General features: G+C 39.3%; 1 protein-coding gene across 1 annotated transcript in view; it reads right to left on the bottom strand.

Moving 5' to 3' along the window:
• Positions 1–20500, bottom strand: part of LOC124880732 — a 60319-nt gene extending 39819 nt beyond the window's left edge. The window contains exons 1-14 of the mRNA XM_047386047.1: positions 18408–20500; positions 17950–18011; positions 16010–16048; positions 14098–15887; positions 13743–13981; positions 12036–12097; positions 9129–10846; positions 7889–8065; positions 7771–7805; positions 5848–6000; positions 4327–4455; positions 4103–4141; positions 2857–2982; positions 2650–2776 (exon numbers count right to left, since the gene is read on the bottom strand). Of these exons, the coding sequence (XP_047242003.1) occupies positions 2650–2776; positions 2857–2982; positions 4103–4141; positions 4327–4455; positions 5848–6000; positions 7771–7805; positions 7889–8065; positions 9129–10846; positions 12036–12097; positions 13743–13981; positions 14098–15887; positions 16010–16048; positions 17950–18011; positions 18408–20279 (6568 nt within the window). The 5' untranslated portion in view covers positions 20280–20500. The remainder of the gene's footprint in view (positions 1–2649; positions 2777–2856; positions 2983–4102; positions 4142–4326; positions 4456–5847; positions 6001–7770; positions 7806–7888; positions 8066–9128; positions 10847–12035; positions 12098–13742; positions 13982–14097; positions 15888–16009; positions 16049–17949; positions 18012–18407) is intronic.
• Positions 20501–25716: the final 5216 nt, after the last annotated feature.

Genomic DNA, 25716 nt, shown 5'->3' with positions numbered 1-25716 from the left:
TATTACATTTGTGGGCAGATGTTTGACAATACAGGTCCTTCTCAAAATATTAGCATATTGTGATAAAATTCATTATTTTCCATAATGTCATGATGAAAATTTAACATTCATATATTTTAGATTCATTGCACACTAACTGAAATATTTCAGGTATTTTATTGTCTTAATACGGATGATTTTGGCATACAGCTCATGAAAACCCGAAATTCCTATCTCACAAAATTAGCATATTTCATCCGACCAATAAAAGAAAAGTGTTTTTAATACAAAAAACGTCAACCTTCAAATAATCATGTACAGTTATGCACTCAATACTTGGTCGGGAATCCTTTTGCAGAAATGACTGCTTCAATGCGGCGTGGCATGGAGGCAATCAGCCTGTGGCACTGCTGAGGTCTTATGGAGGCCCAGGATGCTTCGATAGCGGCCTTTAGCTCATCCAGAGTGTTGGGTCTTGAGTCTCTCAACGTTCTCTTCATAATATCCCACAGATTCTCTATGGGTTTCAGGTCAGGAGAGTTGGCAGGCCAATTGAGCACAGTGATACCAGGGTCAGTAAACCATTTACCAGTGGTTTTGGCACTGTGAGCAGGTGCCAGGTCGTGCTGAAAAATGAAATCTTCATCTCCATAAAGCTTTTCAGCAGATGGAAGCATGAAGTGCTCCAAAATCTCCTGATAGCTAGCTGCATTGACCCTGCCCTTGATAAAACACAGTGGACCAACACCAGCAGCTGACACGGCACCCCAGACCATCACTGACTGTGGGTACTTGACACTGGACTTCTGGCATTTTGGCATTTCCTTCTCCCCAGTCTTCCTCCAGACTCTGGCACCTTGATTTCCGAATGACATGCAGAATTTGCTTTCATCCGAAAAAAGTACTTTGGACCACTGAGCAACAGTCCAGTGCTGCTTCTCTGTAGCCCAGGTCTGGGGAATGCGGCACCTGTAGCCCATTTCCTGCACACGCCTGTGCACGGTGGTTCTGGATGTTTCTACTCCAGACTCAGTCCACTGCTTCCGCAGGTCCCCCAAGGTCTGGAATCGGCCCTTCTCCACAATCTTCCTCAGGGTCCGGTCACCTCTTCTCGTTGTGCAGCGTTTTCTGCCACACTTTTTCCTTCCCACAGACTTCCCACTGAGGTGCCTTGATACAGCACTCTGGGAACAGCCTATTCGTTCAGAAATGTCTTTCTGTGTCTTACCCTCTTGCTTGAGGGTGTCAATAGTGGCCTTCTGGACAGCAGTCAGGTCGGCAGTCTTACCCATGATTGGGGTTTTGAGTGATGAACCAGGCTGGGAGTTTTAAAGGCCTCAGGAATCTTTTGCAGGTGTTTAGAGTTAACTCGTTGATTCAGATGATTAGGTTCATAGCTCGTTTAGAGACCCTTTTAATGATATGCTAATTTTGTGAGATAGGAATTTTGGGTTTTCATGAGCTGTATGCCAAAATCATCCGTATTAAGACAATAAAAGACCTGAAATATTTCAGTTAGTGTGCCATGAATCTAAAATATATGAATGTTAAATTTTCATCATGACATTATGGAAAATAATGAACTTTATCACAATATGCTAATATTTTGAGAAGGACCTGTATACTAGCAAGCCAACATGTGCCTCTTTTCCAGTAATGGGTCCAGCTCCGAACACCTCCACTCCGCTCATCCCAACTCTACTCAGCACAGAACCTGATGTGTTTCCATGAACTCACTGAAAGCAGGAGTTATGAATTGAAGCCCCGCCTCCAGCCGCCGGCGTTGTGTCGCTATTAAACGTTACTGTCTAATCGTTCGATCTGAACCTACCAAACATGAAATAAGTTTCAAGTACAAACATACAAAGCAAAATAAACACTTACACGTCTTTTAGTTGTATGAAGGACCAATCCTTCATAACTATGGTCCTCAATAGTTTTGTAGTCGCTCGAGTTTGAATTTTCCCCGGTACTGTGGCGGTAAAATCCGTGACTTGACATTCTCTACGCTACCTCGGCCTCACCATATCTCGTCTCTCCTTCAAGCAGCCGCCAACATACCGCTGACCGCCCTGGCCAATCAGTGAACAGCAGTCTGTTCACGTCACATTTCGGTCCTGCTAAGCCCCAATGGGACCTGCTGCTGAGCAGGTACCCAGCTGGAAAACCCAGTAATGAAAATGCTTGCAAAATGGGCTGAGTGGAGCCGGCCAACGCACAGAAAAGAGGCATACGGTTTGGTGTCTTTACCAAGAGGAAATCGGATATTCTCCTCATCATTCATCCACTTATGTTTTACGTATTTTGATCCATTTGTTGATCACGTCAGAAGGAACGTTTAGATATTTGAATCTGTGTTTGTCTGTACAAACAGAAACGGCTATGTTCAAGGATGTATTCGTCTTTGGCATTGCACTATGATGCTGCTAAGCTTTTGACATTGCATTCCTTTTTTGCCATAAATATGCTTCTTCCTGTGTAGGTGCTAAATTAATGACTTTGATCAATTTTTATCTTGTATTCTCAGTTTATGGTGATATTTTCCTACTTTTTTCCAGTCATAGTTCTCTTTTTCTCCTATAGGTCTCCTTAAAAACATGTAGTAATAAAAAAATAAATACATTTCAGAAAATATTAATATTAAAGCAGCATAATTTAGTATTTCCTTACGTTGTGATTTATTTTTGCTTCGTGGTACTTTCAGCCTGTTGACTGTGTGGAGGAAGCCCACTCTCATGAGGCTGTACCAAACTCCGAGGCGATCTGCATCATAAACCGTCTCAAATTCAACAAAAACCTGAAAACACAGAAAGAAATACATTAGGCCTCCTTCTTTACATAAATATGAACATGGATGTGTAAATGTCGGTTTAATACCTTGTTAAGAAGTGGCAGGAAGTTTCTAACAGAACCGATGCTTCTCAAAGCTTCCCTGAGTTTAATGGTGTCGCTTGGTGAGATGTTCTGGATGTAGATTATACTCGTTCCATCATCTTTCATGTTCTGTCCCAGCGTCAGCATTGAAAACAACCAGAGATGCACATTATTTCTGCTTTTCCTCCATTTATTACCCCAGTTCCACAGTAATTTAACTAAATGTTGCTAACAAAACACAAAAATAAAACGTTTTGGTAAACAGGCAAAATTAAGGACGCCTTCAATCCCTTCTGTGACCTACAGTGTATAACTTTTGGTACAGAAAAGTTTAGGAGGTGTATCTTCAAAGCAAAGCGTCTTGTACGGGCTCTTCACTTTGAGCACACAAAGAGCAGCTTGGCATTAAAAGGTCACCAATATGTTTGACCTTTAAGTAGGCAGGCAGAGAGGTTTAATTCTAATACATGAGTAGCCTGTGCAGAGATGTTAAAAAGGCTTTACTGAAATATACATAGACCCATATCAAGCTCCTATCAATCTCTATTCCAAAGGAGTCCGTGTGAGTGCAAACGAAACGCAGCATGTTTAAAAGCAGCAGCATCAAAGCAGGAAAGTTTTCCAGAAAGTGGATGTGAGGTGGAGGTCAGGAGGTGGAGTCCAGTCCTGACTGAGTGTGAACCATAAAGTGATGTGGGGAAAAGGAAAAGGTCTGGCGTGTGGTCAGGTTACTTTAAATTAAAGAATAAACTGACTAGATGTTTCCACTGAATTCATTTGAATCCAGCGAAATGTCATTTTTATATCGAAGATTATTTATAAGCTCAAGAGATCTTAAAGCATTGTTAGTTCAAATGAAAGTTTGCTTATACCATGTCGTTCCTATAGAGAACAGGTTTCTCCTTGCAAGTCTAATCTTCATGCCATTAACATAACTGAGACCTGCAGAGTCCAAGATGGAGCACTTTAAGCTTTATGTAACTGTCCACAATTGAACCTTCTTACTATAACCTTCACACTAAACCTGCTGGGACATTTGCCAACTACCAGATCTTATCCACCTTCAATAAATTGTTCTCAACAGTTGGACACCTACTTGTTTGTTGAAAATAGTTGTAATGTTTTTGCAGCTGCCAAATTGAGGAAGGGTATCCTAACTTTTCAGGATCATACAATAAAAGGCACAACTAGACAGCGGAGTTAAATAAGGCTGTGACCAAACCATCCAGGAGTGTTTTGAGTTACTTACCAGAGGCGTTGCATCGATGAGAGATCTATAAAACCTGAGCTGAAACGCAAACATCGGGAGTGATCAGAGCTGAAATTAAAACTTTAGAATATCTTTTGGCGAACACAGACTTCAATACAGAGTTATTAATGTAAAGTGTGTGACTAGTCTGTGAGAATTATTATATATTTCATGGTTTATATGCATTTTAGCTGGAACCGGGGGAAGTATGTTTTCATGCTTACCGGTGTCATTACCAAGTCTTTTTTCACAATGTACAGGAAGAGTTTATGCTCTTTGAATGTGAGATGGCCATGCACCGACGCCCAGAGGAGGCCAGTTACGGACTGTTCATTTGGCATGAGCACAAATGCCTGAAAGGACAGAGTTAGAAAACATAACTGCAGAAAAACAAACATGTACACCTTACAGATTTTTTCTGGTTTTGCTTCATTTTTCACACATAAGCGTTTCAGATCAATCAAATTTGGATATAAGACGAAAATAATCTCAGTCAACACAAAATGCAATTTTAATGGATGATTTCATTTATTAAAGGGATAAAAAGCATCTGAAAAACTTTTTCCCTGTTAAATTATAAATGAACTGTGAATAATAATATGTTTGGGTTTAGTTTCGCTAACTACGCCCACCTTGGTTACAGCAAAACCCTTATAAGTATATTTTACATACTTAAATAGAACCTGTGTGACAACATGAAGTAGGCTAAAAGATTTTCAGAAGCAACACGGACATTGACATCTGTCAGTCTACAAACCACACTGAGGCATTATTCACAAATGGAGAAAACATGGAACAGTGGTGAACCTTCCCAGGAGCAGTTGGTTGGTTTAAATTAGCCAAATAACCCACGAACAACTCATCCAAAACATAGAACAACATGTAAAGCGCAGCAGACCTCACTTGTCTCAGTTAAGGACATAGTTTATGATTCAGCAATAAGACAGAGCCTCCATGAGAATGTTCCACTATGAGAACACAAAGGCCCGTGTTAAACACATTAATAATCTGGTAAAAAACATCCTGATTAAACTCAAAACCCTTAGAGAATTATTCTATGGACTAAGGAGGCAAAAATTGGAAGATCCTGTTAAATCTGGTGTAAAACTAACAGCATTTCAGAAAAAGAACACCATACTGCAAGTAAAGCATGGTGGTGGTATTGTGATGGTCTGGGGATGCTTTGCTGCTACAGGACCTGGAAGACTTGTGATGGAACCATGAATTCTACACTATAGAAAATCCTCAAGTAGCTCCGGCAATTGATTCGTGACCTTAAGCTCAAGCGCCCTTAGTTATCCAACAGAACAATGATCCAAAGAACACCTGCAAGTCCATCAACGGAATACATTTAGATTTTGATCTGACTTATTCAAAGTCTGGATTTAAATCTGTTTAAGATGCTATGGAATGACTGTTTCTAGGAAACCCCCCAATGTTGCCAGATTAAAACAATTTTGAAAAGAATGTGGCCTAAATGTTTCCACGGAGATGTAAAAAAGGTTAATTGCCAGTCTTTGCAAATGCCTGATTGCTGTTGTTGTGGCCAAGAGTGACACAACCAGCTGTTAACTTTAGGGTCTTTAGAATCTAACAAAACAACCAGTGACAACTACTGTCATACACAGAGATGTTTTATGGTCTGGTACCAAATTAGGACCAAGTCGATCCACTCCTCCTCGTTTTCTAGCTCAGCAAGTATATCAGCAACCCAACCCAATACAAAAATACAACCAGATGCTTACCATGCCTGTCTGAGGAATAATATAGATGAGGTTGTGTGCGTATTGAAATTCAAATCTACTGAGCAGATTTACAAGTTCCTCCTCCGTGTAGCAGCAGTCCTTATTCATTGGAAGGTTCCTTATTAACAGCAGCTTTGAGCCAAGAGAAAAAGGCTGAAAGAAAAAGAAAGCTATTAACCTGAGGGCAAGTGTGTGATGAAAAAGGTGCTTGTTATAAATTATAAGATGGAAAACCCTGAAGAAAAGGCTCAATGTGTTTTTATTTAAAGCATGATACACAGATATCCCCTGACTAATCAGCAGCTTTACGGCCATTTATTTAAAATGATTTTAAAAGATTTCATTCATTTGGTAATGAATTAAAAACTGAGAAACCACCGATTCTGACTCATCTTTATTAGAAGCTTTTATTGTAGTTGCAACTGTGGGATCACATGAAAAGCTCAATCACGAACTAATCTTTTTAAAATCACATTCAGTCCCCTGCCAGAAGATTTCCATATAAAACCGTAGTCTGATTTGAAAAAATGTAATGAAATTTAAATTGTTTCCAGAAGTGCTCAAAAAAACATGATGCTGATCTCTGTTGATTTAAAATGAAAACTGGACACAGTTGAAGAGATTATAAATTATAAAAGGTGATTCTCACTACATTTAAATATTAAAAAGGTATTTTTTAATTTCGGAATGCCTTTTAGCTATTGAATACCCAACCTTTATTTAGAATATTACATAACAGAAATAAAAAATGATTTTCAGTACATGCATGTATTGCTGTAAATACGTTAAGTCTACTGGACAGTTTTCCAGTAGACAGTCAAAAAGCAGGCTGTTCATAGAGTGCTGTATGCAAGCTTATTTAGGGACAGTTCGCTGGAAGGAAAAACTGTGATAGATCAAATGTGCACAGGCAAAACCGTGATGTCGCAGTCTTAAAACGAATGTGAAGTAATCAAGATTCTGGAGGATTGGGGGGGAGATTCAAAGGGCGTGGACTGCAGCTGGAGTCAGAGCTCCACACATGTCCAGGACATGGGCTTCAAGGGTCATATTCCTTTCACCACTCTCACTAGGGCTAAAGAGAAAAAAAAAAACTGGTCTGTTGCTTAGTGGTTCAAAGTCCTTTTTTCAGAGTAAAGAATAGTAAATTTTACATGTAGATTAGAAATCAAGGTCTCAGAGTGTGGATAAAGAGTGGAAAGGCACAGAATCCACAATGCTGGGGGTCATGTGTGATGTTTACACAGTCGGTTAAGATCTGGGCAGTCATGTCATCTGCTGGTGTTGGTCAACAGCAAGAGCAGCCGACTACCGGGAACTCTTTGTGTTTGCCTGTATTGACAAGCTTTATAGAGATGCTGACTTAATTTTCCTAGCAAGATTACCAAAGACTGGTTTAATAACTGTGGTGTCACTGTGCTGGGTCTTTGGAGTATTGCCAGGAAGATCAGACACCAACCCGGCCTTCCACAGGCATGGATGCAATAATTCCCGCATCCATGCCGTATGGATGCGGGAATTATTGCACTGAGTACATATACATACTTTTGAGCAATTTTTTTTTTTTTTTAATTAATCCTGCAATGTAATATTCAGATTTTCTGAAAAATCTAATTAAAAGGTTTTCTTTGGCTGTAAACCACAAAAATAGTAATAAAACCTTAAAATGTATCACTCTGTATGATAAATCTATGCACGTTTCACTGTATATTGCATTGCTCAAGTAAATTAACCCTTTTATAAGATTCTAAATTATGAACATGCAGCTGTATATCTGTTTATATTTTAAATGTTCAAGAGAACACATTTGGCTCATTATTGCAATTTATTTAGAGTCATGTATTGAATCCAATAGGTAGTTTTCCTCAACAAACCAAGATACATTGACAAGCCAAGCAAATTAAAGGAAAAATTAAATCTTACTTTAGATGACAGGACGCTTTCTGCAGAGACACAATCTATACAAGGGTCAAAGTAAAGACAAAAGGTTAAAATCAAAGAAACGTTCAGCATTTTGTGAAAGTAAGATGAAAATTCTTACTGAAATTCATTGGATTCAGGTAATACGCCACGCTCTCGCCAACGGTCAGAAAGTCTTTAACATCGTTTGGAGTAGCAGCTGTTTTAATGTCTAAACTCGTTATGGCAGCATCAGCTGCTGGACTGCAACCAACAGGCTGCTGTAGTTGGTTCTTCTGGGTCTCGGACAGTGCAGCATCTTCAGAGGAAAGATGGTGAACACAGAACAAGCAGTTTGCATCCATGCACTTTGCAGTTTTATTGTGCATTTTCATTTTGTGGAAAAAAAAAAGATACTTGTTCTTTTTGTTAAAAACTGCCAAAAAAAGAAAGGTGTCTAAACATATAGGATGAAAAACCTTTGTCTCTAAATAAGCTCTATCCAGAACTCCTCAAGTGGCATAGCTTTAGCTTCATCTGGTTCACATTCTGTAAAAATCTCCTATTAAGCGCCTTTCGCTATTCGATTATTAATCGTTTAAATCGAAAAACAGTCAATAAATTAATCAATTAGCCCATTGGATTAAAATAATCGCTAGTTGCAGCTCCACAGCAGACTGTGGTGCGTTCAAACATGTTTTTTAGATTTCTTAGAAGGATTGTATTAAACCTTTTCATACCAGTGAAAGCCAAACATTATTAGTATTTGAAAGTTTGGACTAAAACTGTTTTATACCAGTGTCCCAGCTTCTCTACTTGGACTTCAGTGAGTGCCCATGACTGTTATTATTTGAATGATGGGACTACAACTGCCTCATACCAGCAACCTCAAGGATTAATATTATAATTTTTCTTCTAGCACAGGATGAATTCCTGACCACAGAGGACATAATGAGCTAATTACCTCTATTAGAAAGATTGGATTAGAACCAGCTCTTACCAGTAATTCCCCAAGGATTATTAATGTCATTTGATTTGTTTTTCTGTGTTTGATTTTCTGTATCATTGTAATGTTTTTCCTCATGTACAACGCCTTGAGTTGTTGCGCTATATAAATAAACTTGACTTGACTATTTGTTTCTATATAACAATCTGATTTAAGTATCCGTTTTAGTCTCCTAATGTTTGATCTCTATTTGATTTTCAGGTTCCAAATCAGAACAAAATCAGTTTTTCACCATCCTTGACCTCAAAATCCAATATGGCTGCCATGCACATGAAATCAGTGAGACACTTAAAAATGCTCAGTTTAAAGAGGATACCATTCTGCTTTTAGTCCTAAACTGCTAGAAACAATAAAGTCCCTATCATCTCGAACATACCTTTTTGACAGATTTTTCCCTCCTCCTGTCCAGTGTTTTGCACTGCCCCCCAAAGTGCATCAGCAGAGCTTCCTGCAGACTGCGGTTGTACCTGCAGCTGTTTGTCGTTGGTCTTTGGGTTTAGTGCTGCCAAATCTGGGTGTAACACCATTTCTTGTTGGACCAAGGTTTCTGGGGTTTTCATCGTCGCCTGTTGAGTCTGAGTTGGATCAGCCAGTTTATCTGGAGTGATGGCAACGTTACTGACTGGTTGAGGATGCTCTGGTTTAGATAAGGAAGCAGTTGTAGTGGTCACTTCATCTGAAAAACCATGTTTTGCAGGCCAAAAACCATCTGGACTGTTTTCTATCACTGGCAATGTGGATGTTATAATTGAAAATCCAGGGGTGGTTTCTTTGCTCTTTGGTTGATGACTATTTTTGGTGTGGGTTGCAAAGGTATTTGTTTCTGTAAGTTTTTCCTCTGGAGAACATTTGGCAGCTTTATCCAGTTTTGTATCTGCAGATGCTTTTGAAGCATTGACCTTTACTTTTGTGACCATTTCCTTGCCTTTGTTTGATTCAGCAACAATCCTCTGTAACATTTTTCCAACCTTGGTGGTGTCTTTAGCTGCAACCTCAGAGTCTTTGTCTTTTCTCGAAGGGTTAGCTGCTAGTTTTCCTATAGTGCCACCAGAATCAGGATTCTTTCCGAGGCTTTTGGACTTCTTGGAATCTGCATTTGGGGCCATTCTTGGTTGGTCTTTGGGCAAAGCTTTGACTGAGGTCTCGTGAGTTTTGATGATCTCTTGAGGCTGAAGTGGATCTAATGTGGTCACTACTTTACTGAGCAGTGGCTTAGTCGGTTTCGGTTGACGTGGTGGAGCATTTGAAAATGGCAATTTATCTCCCACTGATTCTTTAACGTTCATTTGCTTAGCTACTCCAGAACATTTGGCAGTTTTATTCAGCTTTTTATCTGCAGATGTTTTTGAAGCACTGATCTTTACTTCTGTGATAATTTCCTTGCCTTTGTTTGCTTCAGCAACAGTCCTCGGTAACATTTTTCCAATCTTGGTGGTGTCTTTAACTGCAACCTCACAGTGTGCGTCTTTTTTGAAAGTGCTGGCTGCTGATTTCCTCATTTCGCCACCAGAATCAGGATTCTTTTCAATGCTTTTGGACTTCTTGAAATCTGGATTTGGAACCATTTTTGGCTGGACCTTTTGTGAAGGTTTGGACGATGGCCATTTATCTCCCAGGGATTTTTCAACTTTTATTTGCTTAGTTACTCCAGAGCATTTGGCTGTTTTATCCAGCGGTTTATCTGCAGATGTTCTTGAACAGTCAGCCTTCACGCCTGTGACAGTTTTCTTTTCTTTCTTTGATTCAGCAACAGTAATCTTCGTTACGCTTTTAACCCTGGTCTTCTCTTTAACTGCGGCTTTGAAATCTTGATCTTTTCCGGAAACTATAGATTTCCTTCTTTGGGTTGAGTGACTTGTTCCCAGATTTCTGAACTTGTTGAAACCTAATGCCTGTAAAGGTTTTTTATTCAATACAGCTGATTTCCAGGCCTGTGTTTTTAGAGTGTGGGATTTGGAGCTATAGATATGTTTTCCTTTGGAAGACAATTTTTTTGCTTTTCTCACAAGTTTTTGATGCAAAGATAAAAGAGTTTTAATCGGAAGAAGATCCAAGTTCTCACACGAACCCAATTCATTGCCATCTCTGGCTTTCCTGTTAAAGAGACAAATGAAGGGAAATTGTAGAAGAAATTGAAACAAAAAAAACATTTTCTTTCTTATTTGGATTTCTTTACCTGTCAACATAGAAAATATATTTTCCTGTTGTAACACAAGCCTTGCAGCTGCCAAATAGGCCCTAAACAAGTAGTTCATAACAAATAAAGAGTGAATGCATAGCATTCACAACTATGTGTAGAAGAGGTATATATCAAGCAAAATCTTTAGTCTGAATGACTGAGTTTTAACATGGGCAGTTTAAGACCAAAAACAACATGTGGCCATATGCCTTGTTCACAGGGCAGGACTTTTCAACCGATCTTCAATGTTTTTCGTGATGGTTCTTAAGACAATCTAATTAAATATTCCTGCCATCTTTGGTGTGTTAAGAATGATCCAGTCTGCTCAGAAGGACATCGGGACCGCTCTGACCTGAAATCGGGAATATTCAGCATATTCGATTGTCTTGGCCTGACATCCTACCGTGTGGGGTGTTCCCTGAGGACAAACGAGCACACAGCCTTTTGAATGTGGCATATAACCAAGCAGAAAGCCAGGTGACAGAAACACAGAAGGGAATTACTCTGAACTCACTTTTGATCTCGAGAGGGTATGTGAGATCTCCCATCTGAAATCTGAATGTTTCTGAGTGAAATCTCTTCGTTTGTGGTGTGTTGTGTTTGCTGTCTGGCTGGGCACCACACACTGTAGGACCAAACATGTTATATCTACTATTTATTATCGCCACATGTGGGGTCTTTCAGGTTTTGAAAATCAGCAGACAATTTTAAAATCTTGCCATGTGAACCAGGCATACGTTTGGCAGCACTTGTGATTTGCCAATCCAAAGAGCTCTGAACAATTTTTTGTCACCATCATAACACCAAGGACATTGTCACTTGTTTCAGTTCTAGATCTCCATTTTATAGAGCATCTGCCCAGAAGTGTTTTGATTCAAATGTATGGCAAGTCCAATATGAGGGAGAATTTTCTGAATTGGGGTTTTCAAACAGACATTAATGCAAGTGGTATCAAATACTTCAAAAGCAGGTGACATTTTATAATTTGAATAAAATCTATTATAGATGTTTTGTTTTGGTGACTTACTGTATGGTACCGAAAAAAGCAGGAAAAACATTGAACTGAAAGTGAAAAACAAATCAGCTGGGTCAATCACAACTTACACTCGATGACGTTTTCTCCAATCTTCTGTGATAATGGAGAGGGCCCTCTTTGAAGTATTGTCCTGTAAAAGTATTCATCGTACATGCATCAGATGAACAATAATGCAATCTACAGTTATAACCAGAAATTTTGGTAGTGACACAAATGTTCTTTTGAGGTTTTAACATGCAAACAAGAGAACATCCCAACTGGGTGCAGAAAGACGCTGCAATTCAAGCCTAGTACCTTCTTGCTGCAAGGCAACAGTGTTAACAACATCCCAACCATGAAGCCCCGTTTATCAACTTACTGAAAATCAGAATCTGACTAAATGACAGATTATTGTCTTTGTGCCAGGGGTTTATCATTGTTTGTTTTTGTTTAACCTCCTGCTTTTTTAGAAATGAGGACAGGTTTTTACCAGGGTTAAGATCTTTTCTGATGACAAGTCCAAACTTTCACTATTATGGCCTTTAAGCCGCTTTGCTAAAACTTTTACCTTGTGGTATTGTGCTCCATCATACTTTAAAATTTACAGATCAGCAATAAATTCTGCCTAAATTGTTGCTTTAGGAGGACGTTTTGATGCCACTCTTTATTCATGACTGTTTATGATCAGAATTGTAAGAACCACTCCTCTGCATAAGTACCAACCCCACACGTGGATTGTATTAGGATGATTCACTGTTGGCACTACATAGGACTCAACGCAGCTCTGAACCTTTTCCTGTTCACATAGATTACTTTCCAGAGATCCCAAATAATAAGCAAAACTCCTTAGAAAACATAACTGCACCAGTTTGAAGACAAGGAACTTGGAGGTGCGACTGGGTTATTTTGATGCTTTTGGGTGCATCTTGCTATAAGTAAAAATGTCCCAGTGGAAATATATGGCAAAACCAACCCAAAAAAGCCAATACTTTCTTTACACCGGGACCTTTTATTAAAAGCAAGAAGCTTCAGGTGTGAGAACTTTACACTTATCTTCTGCTGTCGATCATTTTATTTCTTTTTTATTTTATTTCAGTCTATCCTTGATGTTTTTCTTGGACCAAAGTAGCTTCTTAGCTGCTGACTTCATCACCAGCCCATTGTCGAGAAATGTCTGCCTCTTCTGTTACTCCCTACTGCTGCCAACGTTAAACAAGCTCTGGATTGGTGGCATTAATGTTCTAACCTGTACTTCCTGTAGTTTGCTGGACACACTTTATCGTCCTGAAGACTTCTGAACCTCTGATCTTCACTTCATGATCCAGAATCGGTTTTATCAGGTGGAATATTCTTGATTTCTAAAAATGCGTGGAGATTTTAGGCAAAGCAGTGATAGCTACTGGCCTTTCTTCAGAGAGAACCAGCCAAGCAGACAAAGACCTCACGCTCATCTGGCCCTCTTTTGTAATAAATTAAAATCATCAAGCCACCTTTTGGTTTTATGACTAGACTGAAATTAGGTTTGCTAATTTTATGCAAAGAGAAAAGTAGGTTTTAAGATAATGATTGATAAGATAATGATAAGAATGATTTCCTTTCAGAATGAATGAAGACAATATAAACCGTCAACCCCAAATTGAAAGCCCTTTAAGTATAAAACATCTGCTTCACAGCCTAAATTATAGCAATTATTTAGTGCAGGTTGCAGGATCATCAGCAAGGATGGCAACCAGCTGATAACCATGCTACCATGCATCAACACCTGTCCTTATACCAACTCAAAGATGCACACAAACCTTGAACTTTTTGGAAGATCTTGCCGGATTCCACTCGAGTTTGGGCAAATTGGACTGGGATGAAGAGCATGACTTGCTTCCTCTAGATGAAAGGTTTAAGACCTTTCGATTTTCGGCCTGTGAGGGTAATACTAATGATGTTGATGATTCCTGGGTCTTGGCTAGTTCAGACAGTAAAACAGGAACCACTAAATTTACCACATTTGCAATGTTGGACTGTCTTGATGTAGACTGGACAGCTGGAAGGAGACAAAATGGGGAATAAGTATTAGAATAATTGACAGACAGACCTTACTAACACATATTACATTTGAACTCATCTAAAGAGGACTTCAACAATGTTTCCAGATCAAACCTGATTTTTTCAGCAGCCGCTTTGTCAGCATCTGTATACTGCAGGACTTCTTTTTCTGAGAGGAAAGTTCTTCTAGGGATGTGTGTCTTTTACGTTTTCTCCTTAAAGAGGACATTTCCTCATCACTCTGCAGTGGCACAAAGTGTTCCTCATCTCTTCCAGGAAAAGATTGCTGTCTGTCACTCTTGTCTGGCAACCACGGTTTGTCACCAGGCCTTCTTCGGTATTCACTGCTTTGTGCAGGAGACCCTTGTTTGTCATTAGTTCTTCCTGGAGAAGATTGATGCTCATGGCTTCTCACTGGTGACCAAAGTTTTTCATCAGTCCTTCTTAGTAGGGACCATTGTTTGTCATCAGTATTTTTTGGGGATGACCGTTGCTCATAAGTTTTTGTTGGTGACCACTGCTTGAAATTAGCATCTTTTGGAGGCAACTGTTGTTCACATTTTGTAGTTGGTGACCATCCTTTATCACCATTCTTTCTTGGCGATGACTGTCGATGACGGCTCCTGGTTGGTGACCGTCGTCTCTCATCAGTCCTTCTAGGTAGTGACCACCATTTGTCATCAGTATTTTTTGGAGATGACTGTCGCACACGGACCCTCATCGGAGACCAACTTTTACCATCAGTGCCTCTTGAAGATGAATGTTGTTCATGGTTTCTCATCGGTGAATATCTTTTGTTGTGACTCCTAATTGGAGAGGACAGTCGCTCATGGCTCCTAGTTGGTGACCATCGTTTATCATCAGTTCTTCTCGGGGACGTCTGTTTCTTCCAGCCAGTCGTTGGTGACCATTGTTGATCGTCGATCATTCTCGAGGACAACTGACGAATATGGATTCTAATTGGTGACAATTGGTTGTCATCAGTTTTTCTTGGGGAAGACTCTCGCTCAAGACTCCTCTTCGGAGACCATTGTCTATCATGGGTTCTTCTCAGAGACATTTGTTTCTTCCAGCCACTCATCGATGAGCATCGTTTATCGTCGATCATTCTTGGGGACGACTGACAAATACGGATTCTAATCGGTGACAATTGTTTGTCATCAGTTTTTCTTGGGGAAGACTCTCGCTCAAGACTCCTCTTCGGAGACCATTGTTTTCCATCAGTTTTTCTTCGGGAAGACTCTCGCTCAAGACTCTTCTTTGGAGACCACGGTTTCCGATCACTTCTTGGTGCCAATCTTTGCTCAGGACTCCTTCCACGTGACAGCTGTTGTTCATGGTTCCTCGATTTCTTACACATTCTCTTTGGTGAAGATAGTTTCTCAGAGCTTCCTGATCGTGCTCGATAAAAGGAGAGAGCAGAGCGGTCATAATATGGGGAGCAAGAACGAGACCTAGACCTTGAGATACAGAGTTGCAGCCGGCGCTGGCAGGAACTACTGTTGGATCTGTTCCTTTTGTCTCTTGACCTGTGGTAGCTAGGGCTACCTGAATGGGCACTGGAGCTATTGCTGGATCTGTTTCTTTTATGTCTTGATCTGCTGCGGTGGGGGGTGTACAAATGGACATCACTGGGGGATTTGTGCTTTTCATCTCTTGAGCTGTGGTGCCAGCTGCGTGAACAACAACTACTGCTGGATCTTCTGCTTCCATCTCTTGAGCTTCTATGATGACGTGGACTGTACGAGCGCGAATGGGACCGACTGCTGGATTTGTCCCCTATATCTTCTGAGCTGGAACACCTGGGGCTGCTTGAGCAGGAATGGGAATGACTATCACACTTATTTTTTTGGTGACGATATAGGGAGGTCGGGGGCAAAGTCTTAGCACTTCTACTTGCATCCCTAACATAAGTAGTGAACAAGAAGAGCAAAATAAACAATTTAAAAAGGAAACTGGGCAACAATGAGATGATTATTTGCTTCTGCTTGTAGGTATTGTTGCTAGTTTCATGGTACAAATTTACCTTTGCGATGATGGAACCACCCCATTCCAGTGAGGGTATCTATGGAAAGATCAAGAACACATTTAAAAAGCCAAGGTCTCCTTATGTACCAAACCCTTTTCTTGAAATAACTTATTATCTCATATCCCCACCAGCATTGTGGGCTCAAGAAAAAAAGTTTATATTTCAAACTTATTGTTTATACTTTTTAGGTGTAAATCAAGAACAAGAAATGCTCCAGAAAAAAAACCCATTATGCTGCCGTTTCCTCATCAAAACTTTACAGTTGTTGGTTCAAGCCAACTACAGGTCCTTCTCAAAAAATTAGCATATTGTGATAAAGTTCATTATTTTCCATAATGTCATGATGAAAATTTAACATTCATATATTTTAGATTCATTGCACACTAACTGAAATATTTCAGGTCTTTTATTGTCTTAATACGGATGATTTTGGCATACAGCTCATGAAAACCCAAAATTCCTATCTCACAAAATTAGCATATTATTAAAAGGGTCTCTAAACGAGCTATGAACCTAATCATCTGAATCAACAAGTTAACTCTAAACACCTGCAAAAGATTCCTGAGGCCTTTAAAACTCCCAGCCTGGTTCATCACTCAAAACCCCAATCATGGGTAAGACTGCCGACCTGACTGCTGTCCAGAAGGCCACTATTGACACCCTCAAGCAAGAGGGTAAGACACAGAAATAAATTTCTGAACAAATAGGCTGTTCCCACAGTGCTGTATCAAGGCACCTCAGTGGGAAGTCTGTGGGAAGGAAAAAGTGTGGCAGAAAACGCTGCACAACGAGAAGAGGTGACCGGACCCTGAGGAAGATTGTGGAGAAGGGCCGATTTCAGACCTTGGGGGACCTGCAGAAGCAGTGGACTGAGTCTGGAGTAGAAACATCCAGAGCCACCGTGCACAGGCGTGTGCAGGAAATGGGCTACAGGTGCCGCATTCCCCAGACCTGGGCTACAGAGAAGCAGCAATGGACTGTTGCTCAGTGGTCCAAAGTACTTTTTTCGGATGAAAGCAAATTCTGCATGTCATTCGGAAATCAAGGTGCCAGAGTCTGGAGGAAGACTGGGGAGAAGGAAATACCAAAATGCCAGAAGTCCAATGTCAAGTACCCACAGTCAGTGATGGTCTGGGGTGTCGTGTCAGCTGCTGGTGTTGGTCCACTGTGTTTTATCAAGGGCAGGGTCAATGCAGCTAGCTATCAGGAGATTTTGGAGCACTTCATGCTTCCATCTGCTGAAAAGCTTTATGGAGATGAAGATTTCATTTTTCAGCACGACCTGGCACCTGCTCACAGTGCCAAAACCACTGGTAAATGGTTTACTGACCATGGTATCACTGTGCTCAATTGGCCTGCCAACTCTCCTGACCTGAACCCCATAGAGAATCTGTGGGATATTGTGAAGAGAACGTTGAGAGACTCAAGACCCAACACTCTGGATGAGCTAAAGGCCGCTATCGAACCATCCTGGGCCTCCATAAGACCTCAGCAGTGCCACAGGCTGATTGCCTCCATGCCACGCCGCATTGAAGCAGTCATTTCTGCAAAAGGATTCCCGACCAAGTATTGAGTGCATAACTGTACATGATTATTTGAAGGTTGACGTTTTTTGTATTAAAAACACTTTTCTTTTATTGGTCGGATGAAATATGCTAATTTTGTGAGATAGGAATTTTGGGTTTTCATGAGCTGTATGCCAAAATCATCCGTATTAAGACAATAAAAGACCTGAAATATTTCAGTTAGTGTGCAATAAATCTAAAATATGTGAATGTTAAATTTTCATCATGACATTATGGAAAATAATGAACTTTATCACAATATGCTAATTTTTTGAGAAGGACCTGTGTGCACACTTAAAACAATAACACTGTGAAATTATAATAACAGCTAAAATTTAAATATTTTGAAAAATATTTTAATAATGTACTAACCTGCTGCGAAGACGTTTGCAGTTCGCATGGTGTAGGGTGGTGTTCTGGTGGAAGACCCAATCCTAAAAATCACAGCATCAAAGAAAGGATCAGAACGGGCTCTTTGTAACACTAATTTTAACATTACATTAGCAAAACAAATGTTTAAATAATAATACTATAGTTGCAAAGATAGTTAAAATGCTGTTAATTTAATGGATGGCAATATTCACAGACTGAAATGGTGAATTGATTTTAAAATTCAGAAATATTAGCATTAGCGCAAACAGAAATGAATAAATCTCAATCCAAGCATTCAGTATTCTCTGTCAATGTCACGAAATATGACCCTTACAAATATTAATGAAACCTCTCAGTTCTTTAAGAATGTTTAATTATTTTTTAAAGAAAAGTTTCACCGGCAAAAATATAAAGAAGTTTTTCTAAACAGAAAAACAATGCTGCAATCGGCAACTCACCTTTAGTTGAGCACATTCTTTCTCACATAAAGAGCAGGTATGTGAAAATGTTCTTGGCATGACAGCAGCATAATCATGCATCATAGCCAGGGATGGCAGATCCTGAGAGGGCCCGGTCTCAGCTAGAGATTCAGGTTTAGAAGATGGCACATGAGCAGTGTTTTCTGTTTTTATGATTAGTGGAGACTGAGAAACACTGGAGACAGGATCACTAGAGGTAACTGCAGAAGGTAAAACAGCATATGAGACATCTGGCATTTTAGGAATCAAAGATGATGGAGAAACTGATTCTGCAGGAAAAGACACTGCAGGCTGCCAAGCTTGAAAAATTTGCAAGATTGAGTGAATATTGATTTTCTGTGGCTTTTGTTGATTCTTCATCGGGTCTGCAATATTTGATCCTTGCCCTTGAGCTTTACTTTCACCACTGGACGTAGCATCTCTGTTTTTATGTTGTAGAGGTAATGAAGAAACTGACTGCAGAGCCTGGTTTTGCTGGGTCTCCAGTTTGTCAGTTGGATTACTGCTTGGAGGAGGCAGAGCATTCCTCGGTGAGTTGAGACCCCCAAGAGATACAATTTGGTCTGAAGGCACTAAACTGGTGCTCTTTATCTCTACCAAACTTAGTTCTGATGCTTCTTTACTCTGGGTGCTGCTTTGAAAACCATCCATCAGTAAAGTCTGTCCACCCATCGTAACTGTGTTGCAAATGTTCTTGACAGACTCATCAACATCTGCAACACACTTTACAGTATGTGCATAGCCAATCATTTTAATTGGTTGAATAATAATTTTTGGCTTTTGATATCGGGGCATTTCTCTTTGTCCAAAACCAGTCGATCGGGTCATTCCACTTGTGTGTGTCTGGTTTGGCTGGGTCTGAAGCTGTCTAGCATAATCAAGTCTTGGAGGAGACTTGACTTTAAAGGATCCCATCTGGTCATCTGAAGAACCCAAACCACCACTTTTTATTTTAGAGAAACTTTCAAGCAATCCGTCTTTACTCTGGTTGCTACTCTGAAAACTAGCCGTCAGGAAATTGTTTCTACAAGACAATGCTGGACTCTGAATGTTCCTGCCAATCATAGGATCAGCCCCTGCACAACATGCTGCAGTGTGTTCAGATTTAGTCACTTTTATTAGCTCAAGAGTGGATGACATTTTATCCTGCAATACTCCTTCCTGTCCAAAACCAACCCCTGCGTCTATTCCACTTGCACTTGCAGTGGGTTGAGATGTGGAGCCGGAGTTGGACTGAAATGCAGATGCAGCTCTCATGGCCTTCTTCATGCGAATGTTTTGCAAGAGGTAGGGCAGTTTCTCAGCAGTAGTTTGTTCTTCAGGGTAACTTAGAAGTTCATCCATGTCTGCTCTCTCCAGTCCGTAATTTTTTAAGATGTTTTCAGCCAGCTGTGAATTGTATCTGAAGTAGTTGGGCTCAGAAGAAAGTCTTCGATCTACTACTGGAGTTCCACTGCCGAAAACATTTGATGTAGATTTCGAGAAATCTTCAGGAGTCCTTTTGTGGTCTGGCAACCACTTGAAGGAGCTACTGCCACTGATGGTGCTCGAGTGTTGATGTCCAATCTCCTCTCTGGGGGGAATGTTGAAGGTACTGTGCGATTTGCTGTCCAATGTTGTCACATGGTTTTCAGGCCTGTTGCTACCTGGCAAAGAATACTGTCCCACATCTCTTTCCTTAGATGTTTCATGAGCCCCAGGAGAAGTTTCAGGGAAGCTGAAGCTGGATTCATGTCCAAGATTTGGTGTTTTCCTCCAATGATTTCTCTCCATTTGCCCACTAAAGAGTCCATTTTCCCCCTGGGAGGCATTTTCTTTCCCAGGGGTAAATGAGTTGTACATAAAAGACATGAGGAGGCTGATGTTTGTGGAGATTTTTGACCAGAGCAGCTAGTGAGGTGGTTCTGCTGTCAATCACCAACAAAAACAACCATGTTCAACAGCCAGTGTAGGCTGTAGTTTCAGATGAGAAGGTTAAACGGTCGAGCCGGTCCTCGAAATCCCTGAAGGACCCTGTTCAGGCCATGGAGCACTCCTTCATCTTACCTTTAGTAGGTAAGACAGGAGGCACCACACTCAGCATAAAACAACTGCAGAAAAAGCTGCAAACAAGACAAACATAAAAACCAGGGTTACTGAATAATATTATTGATTAATGAAGTACCAGCACCACAAATATGTGAGATTAATCAGATTGAGAATCTCATATGGATTAGCAAACCTTTCTTGATCCTGATACGGACACATTCTGTAAACACACCTTTAACTTTCTTTAAGAAAGAAAAAAGTATTACCATCAAAGAAATTCCAAATATTATAACTAAAATCAATACCGACTTGTCCACTTCCAAGCTGATAAACATCAAATTGATACTTGGTTAAACAACTTTCCATGTACAGAGAACTCCACAATCATTAGAATAGCACCGTCTGAGAGACTAAAAATACAGTCACAGACAAATGCTTTAGCAGTGACCAGATGTGTTTATGCAAACACTTATTTACATTTATGACACTAAAACTTAAGTTCAAGAAGTTAGATAACAAAAAAAAATTTTTACTTCCATACTTTCCGCCTGGTACCAAAAATCAACCAACTGAATTTCAGCTCAGTAACATTCGAGGACAAATTACCATCAATCTAATGTCAGACCAACAAAAAAAAGGGGCACAAATGAAGACCCTGCTGAGCTTTGAACGCAGATAGGTGTGAGGGAATGCACTCGCACAAAGTCTCATCTTCCCCCGCCATTCTGGGTTTAAATCCAGCACAGCTAAGGTGGGGGTGGTTCCTGTTGTTGTGCAAGTTTGCATTCTTTTTTCAGGTGTTGCAACTTTACAATTGTGACTCGACAATTTGCAATGGGTGATGGTTTATGCTTCTTTTGAAGCCAAAAGAAGAATGTCTCCACAATCATGTAGACGAATATACAAATGGAAGACTGGGGCTATTTCAGGTTAATGCTGCTAAAAGAGGTTCTACAAACTGTGTCGTCAAGGGGTGAGCTTAAGTATTCAAACACAGCTTTCTATTCACAAAGCTGATATACAATCCCTTCTTAGAAAATGCACAGTAAAGGTTCTGAAAAGATATTTTGTGTACATGACCAATTTCCGAAGCCAAGAGTGGCCAAACCCTCTATTTTAACTTCAAATGAGAATATAGTGGGAAAAAATGTGCTGTAGAGTTTTTGATTGAGGTATTATTTCTTAATTCCACATCAAATGAATAAAGTACAAGATTATACCTATTTATGCATAAAAGCATATATCCCTAACCTTTATAGGACTATGCATCAAACCGCCAGATGTTTGTTGATGAATTTACAGCTTATAAACCGAGAGTTCTTAGTTTTTTATGCAGTATGCAAGTATTTAATACTTGATAATAAAGGTTTTACTAATTGTTAGTTTTGTATTTGTATTAGCTGTACTGAGAACTACTGGAGTTTAATATACCACAGCTACCAAACTTCCTGACTATAAGAAAATAAATACTAGGGAAAATGAGTCGGGTGGAAGGTAGAACAAAAAAACAAACATTGTGGAAATAAAGGGACCTTATCAAATATAAATCAAACAAATTTGTGTAAAACGTATTGAAAATAAAACAACCTGCCATATGTTATTACATTTTCAACTTTTTTTAAATTAAATTTATCTCCTCCCTATATTTTACAACATACATATGCTTTTTTGTGTGTCATTTTAGCCATTTCAGCTATATTCCACACAGGCCTTTAGCATTTTCAGAAAACAAAGGTGTAAATCAGACTCTTGTTAACAATGCAGAGGCAGGTTGTCAGATAAGAGTTATGCTCTGAAAGCATTGCACAACAATGGCTAAAGAGAGAGCCTCTGACTCTCAATGGGGGACTCATTAGCACTCCTGTGTGACTTTAGTAACATTTTCAAGTCAACTCTGGGATATTTTTTTTTAATGCCGGGATAAACCATTATTACAGCATATAATAAAAAAGAAAACAGGCAAAGATGTCAAGAATGGTATACAGGCATGTTCAAGGCATATGTCGGTTATCAGTATTAAAAGGTATTCTGTGGTATTGGAAAGTTACCACCTAAATTTTCCATCATATGTTTCTTAATGATAAGTTCTTTAAATAGAAATCCAGAGAAAGCACTGGTGAGATCAAAGTTTTCTCCTGTTGTCTGGAACTACGCTAACCCCTTCCTCACATTTTGCTGCACACGGCTGGTCAACTGGCACAGGATGTTACCCTTCTCTGTTACTGAAAACAAAGAAAAATGTCACTACCTGGAAATGTTTCCGATGTCAAAAACGAAATAAACTAAAGGAGCTCTGACTGGCTCTCTTATTAAGATAATGCTGTATATAAACTAAACTTAGCAAGCTTCAAGCCTAAGGTCTGTGCAGAAGAAAACTGCAGGCTAGCTACCTGAGCAGATAGCCTGACTAATTAACAGCTACTATCAACTTGTTAACTTGTGTTACTCTAAAAGACGAGAACAGCAAAAAGTGTATTATTCTGCACAACAAACAATATATCTTTTCTCTGCTTACATTAATAAAAACAGAAGTAAAGATGGATAGTTTAGCAGCAGTACAACGCCTATCAATTTCTGTTTTAAATCAAAGCAATTGAATCAGGTGAGTGCTTAACAAACTTGTCGAAATACAGTGATACATGGAAATTGTGGGTTTTTTTTTTTTTGCTTGAGTTTTATTCTGTTGGAATCTCATCCTTAAAGTGCACTCTCTAATTGCACAACTTTATTCTGAGCCTTTATTAAATTAATTTCCGGAAATTCTCAAATGCAATAAAAATAAGGCAAAACAAATCCTAAGTGCATTTAAATATATCAGATAGCGATCTTTTAATGCATTCACAGTGACAGTAAGTTTCCCTGTCTTGTGTTCGCTAGAGTTAGGGGAAAAAACACCTAAAGGGAAAAACAAACATGAAGCAAAAACATCGAACATTTCTATCGATTGTTGTTTGCAGCCATAGTGTTTGCACAAACTTGGAGGACTTTTTTGCAAGCAAAGTCAACCATTTGACGATAGAGTGCTTTAACAATATTCAATAGCGATGACACCTTGATACAGAAGTACGTGAGATTTTAAAAATTAAACTTCGTTGTTTATCATGAAGTTTTTGCAGTTTCTTACCTTGTTTTCAAAGTATGTGAGTCATGTGGAGAAGCATGGAGACGCTGCTTTCAGGAGGCGTGATTCTACTTCGAGCGCCGCGTCGCGCATTCTTCTTCTCCTCCTGGGGGTAAATGGTTACTTTACGCTACTGCCACCCCCTGGATGGAGGCTTGCATTGTTTTTTCGTAAATCGAAAAAGTTGTGTGACTAGAAGTTCCCCTCGAAGTCGGAAAAAAAATCGGTGGTTCGTGTTCTGCACCAAATATTACTTTCCAATATGGCTTGTATTGCGTTTTAAAGATAGTAAAGATGTTTTCTGTTTTCTTTATTCGGTTTTTCTGTGAAATCTGAGTTCACATGACGTCACATCCGAATAAAGGGCGCGGGAAAACCAGATGGCTGTTGTGCTTACGTGTCAGGGACTACAAAAGTTGTAAAAACGCATCTCTATTCCATGTATCCAAAAAGTAAAAGAACGTGTTTACAAATATAAGTTTGGCCAGAGATCTCTTACTGTCCCCGATCGGAAAATTTCGATTTTCTTGTACAAATAGAGCTGATCATGTTGGTAGAATAAGTCAGATATTCGGTTTTAGAATTAAAGCAAGAAAACCACCTCAGTTGAGAAGTCGGAAGCTCCTAGCAACAAAGTTCGTCGTCCAATATGGCCGCCACATGTGTAATGAAGGTCGCAGGTATAAGCATGTCGGAGCACTTCGTACAATTTTACAGTTTCTATTTCATTAATCTATGGACACACATAAAATTTCTATTTGCTGACATGCTCCTTTAAGGCGTGAAGACATAAGAGACATGGAGAAAAAACTTTGTTGTCAGTTGATGTCACTTATTCTAGTTAAAAACATTTTGTTATCTCCTAAGGGGTTCCCATAATCTCCAGCGAGAAATGAGGTACATCACAGGCCGAAACACGGGGAAAACGGCCAAGCAAACACGCTCATACCTAAGGGCAGTTCAGAGAGACCAAGTCATATTTCTTGTCTTTGGGAGGAAGATGGAGTACCTGGGAGACTCCCGTAGGCACAGGGAGAACATGCAAACCTCATGCAGAAAGACGCCACGAGGTGAGTCAAACCCAGGACCATTTTGCTGCAAAGCAACAGTGCTACCAACTACATCACAATGCAGCCCCAATCTTAATGTTAAATTAAGAAAATAAACATGGCCTTGTTACCAGTTTCAGGGTATACTAGAATTTTTATCTTTTAAAAACCATTGAAATCTTCCTCCTGTTGTTGCACGTTGCCAAGCAGCTGGCTGTAATATTGCTACTACACAATTTCAGTCGTACAAGTGACAAATTCTTCTGTTTATTTAAGTGAAAACTAGTTTTCTTACTAACATCAGCATGTTGACTCTAAGCAAGCCACCCAACAAAATATTCAATACCCCAGCTAAGCTTGTGATAATTGCATTACTCTATAAGGAGCACACCTTGAATATAGTATGAATGGAGCTATATACAGGTATTTTCAATAAATATGACCCGTTATATGCATTTTAATGAGGCTCGTTTGTCAGATTAAAAGTATTTTTTATTGAACTTGTGCAATATTCTAGTCTTAAACGTTGTGTTTTCATTAGCTATACGAGGAAAGTCATCACAATAAACAGAAAAAAAGGCTTTAAAACATCAGTCTCTGTGTTATTAATCCTTATACCGTGTTTCACTCAGTAAATAGAATTACTGAACGTTACAGTAATATTGCAATTTATTGAACATTACTGTATGTATATTACTATATTACATTCTGCGCAATAAGCACTCGAAAAAATATTTAGCTTAGTGGATGTTTAGTATATATATTTTAAATGTGTGTATGAAAATAACTATAGATTAATTTTAAATGTACGATGTTTGGAACTGTTAATATGTTATATTGTTCTGGAAGCTGTGAGAATAATTACTTTTAAGGTTTTCAAAAAAAGGTTAACTACATTTTAGGGGAAACATTTCATTTAAAATGTTTGTTTTAACATTGCGATATCATAAAAAATAGTAATGTAATTATTTTTACTCATCATTTCATGAGAAACTTTGTCTTGGGCTATGCCTAATAGAAATAGTTGCCTGAAAAGGTCGAAATGATCTAAAATTGCGTAGATTATTATGGGATGGCGCAGTAAGATGTT

The sequence above is a fragment of the Girardinichthys multiradiatus genome, chromosome 14, assembly GCF_021462225.1.
Source record: "Girardinichthys multiradiatus isolate DD_20200921_A chromosome 14, DD_fGirMul_XY1, whole genome shotgun sequence".
NCBI classification, from domain to species: domain Eukaryota; kingdom Metazoa; phylum Chordata; class Actinopteri; order Cyprinodontiformes; family Goodeidae; genus Girardinichthys; species Girardinichthys multiradiatus.
Note: the sequence above shows the minus strand (reverse complement) of the source record. Positions and strands in the feature narration are given on the sequence as shown.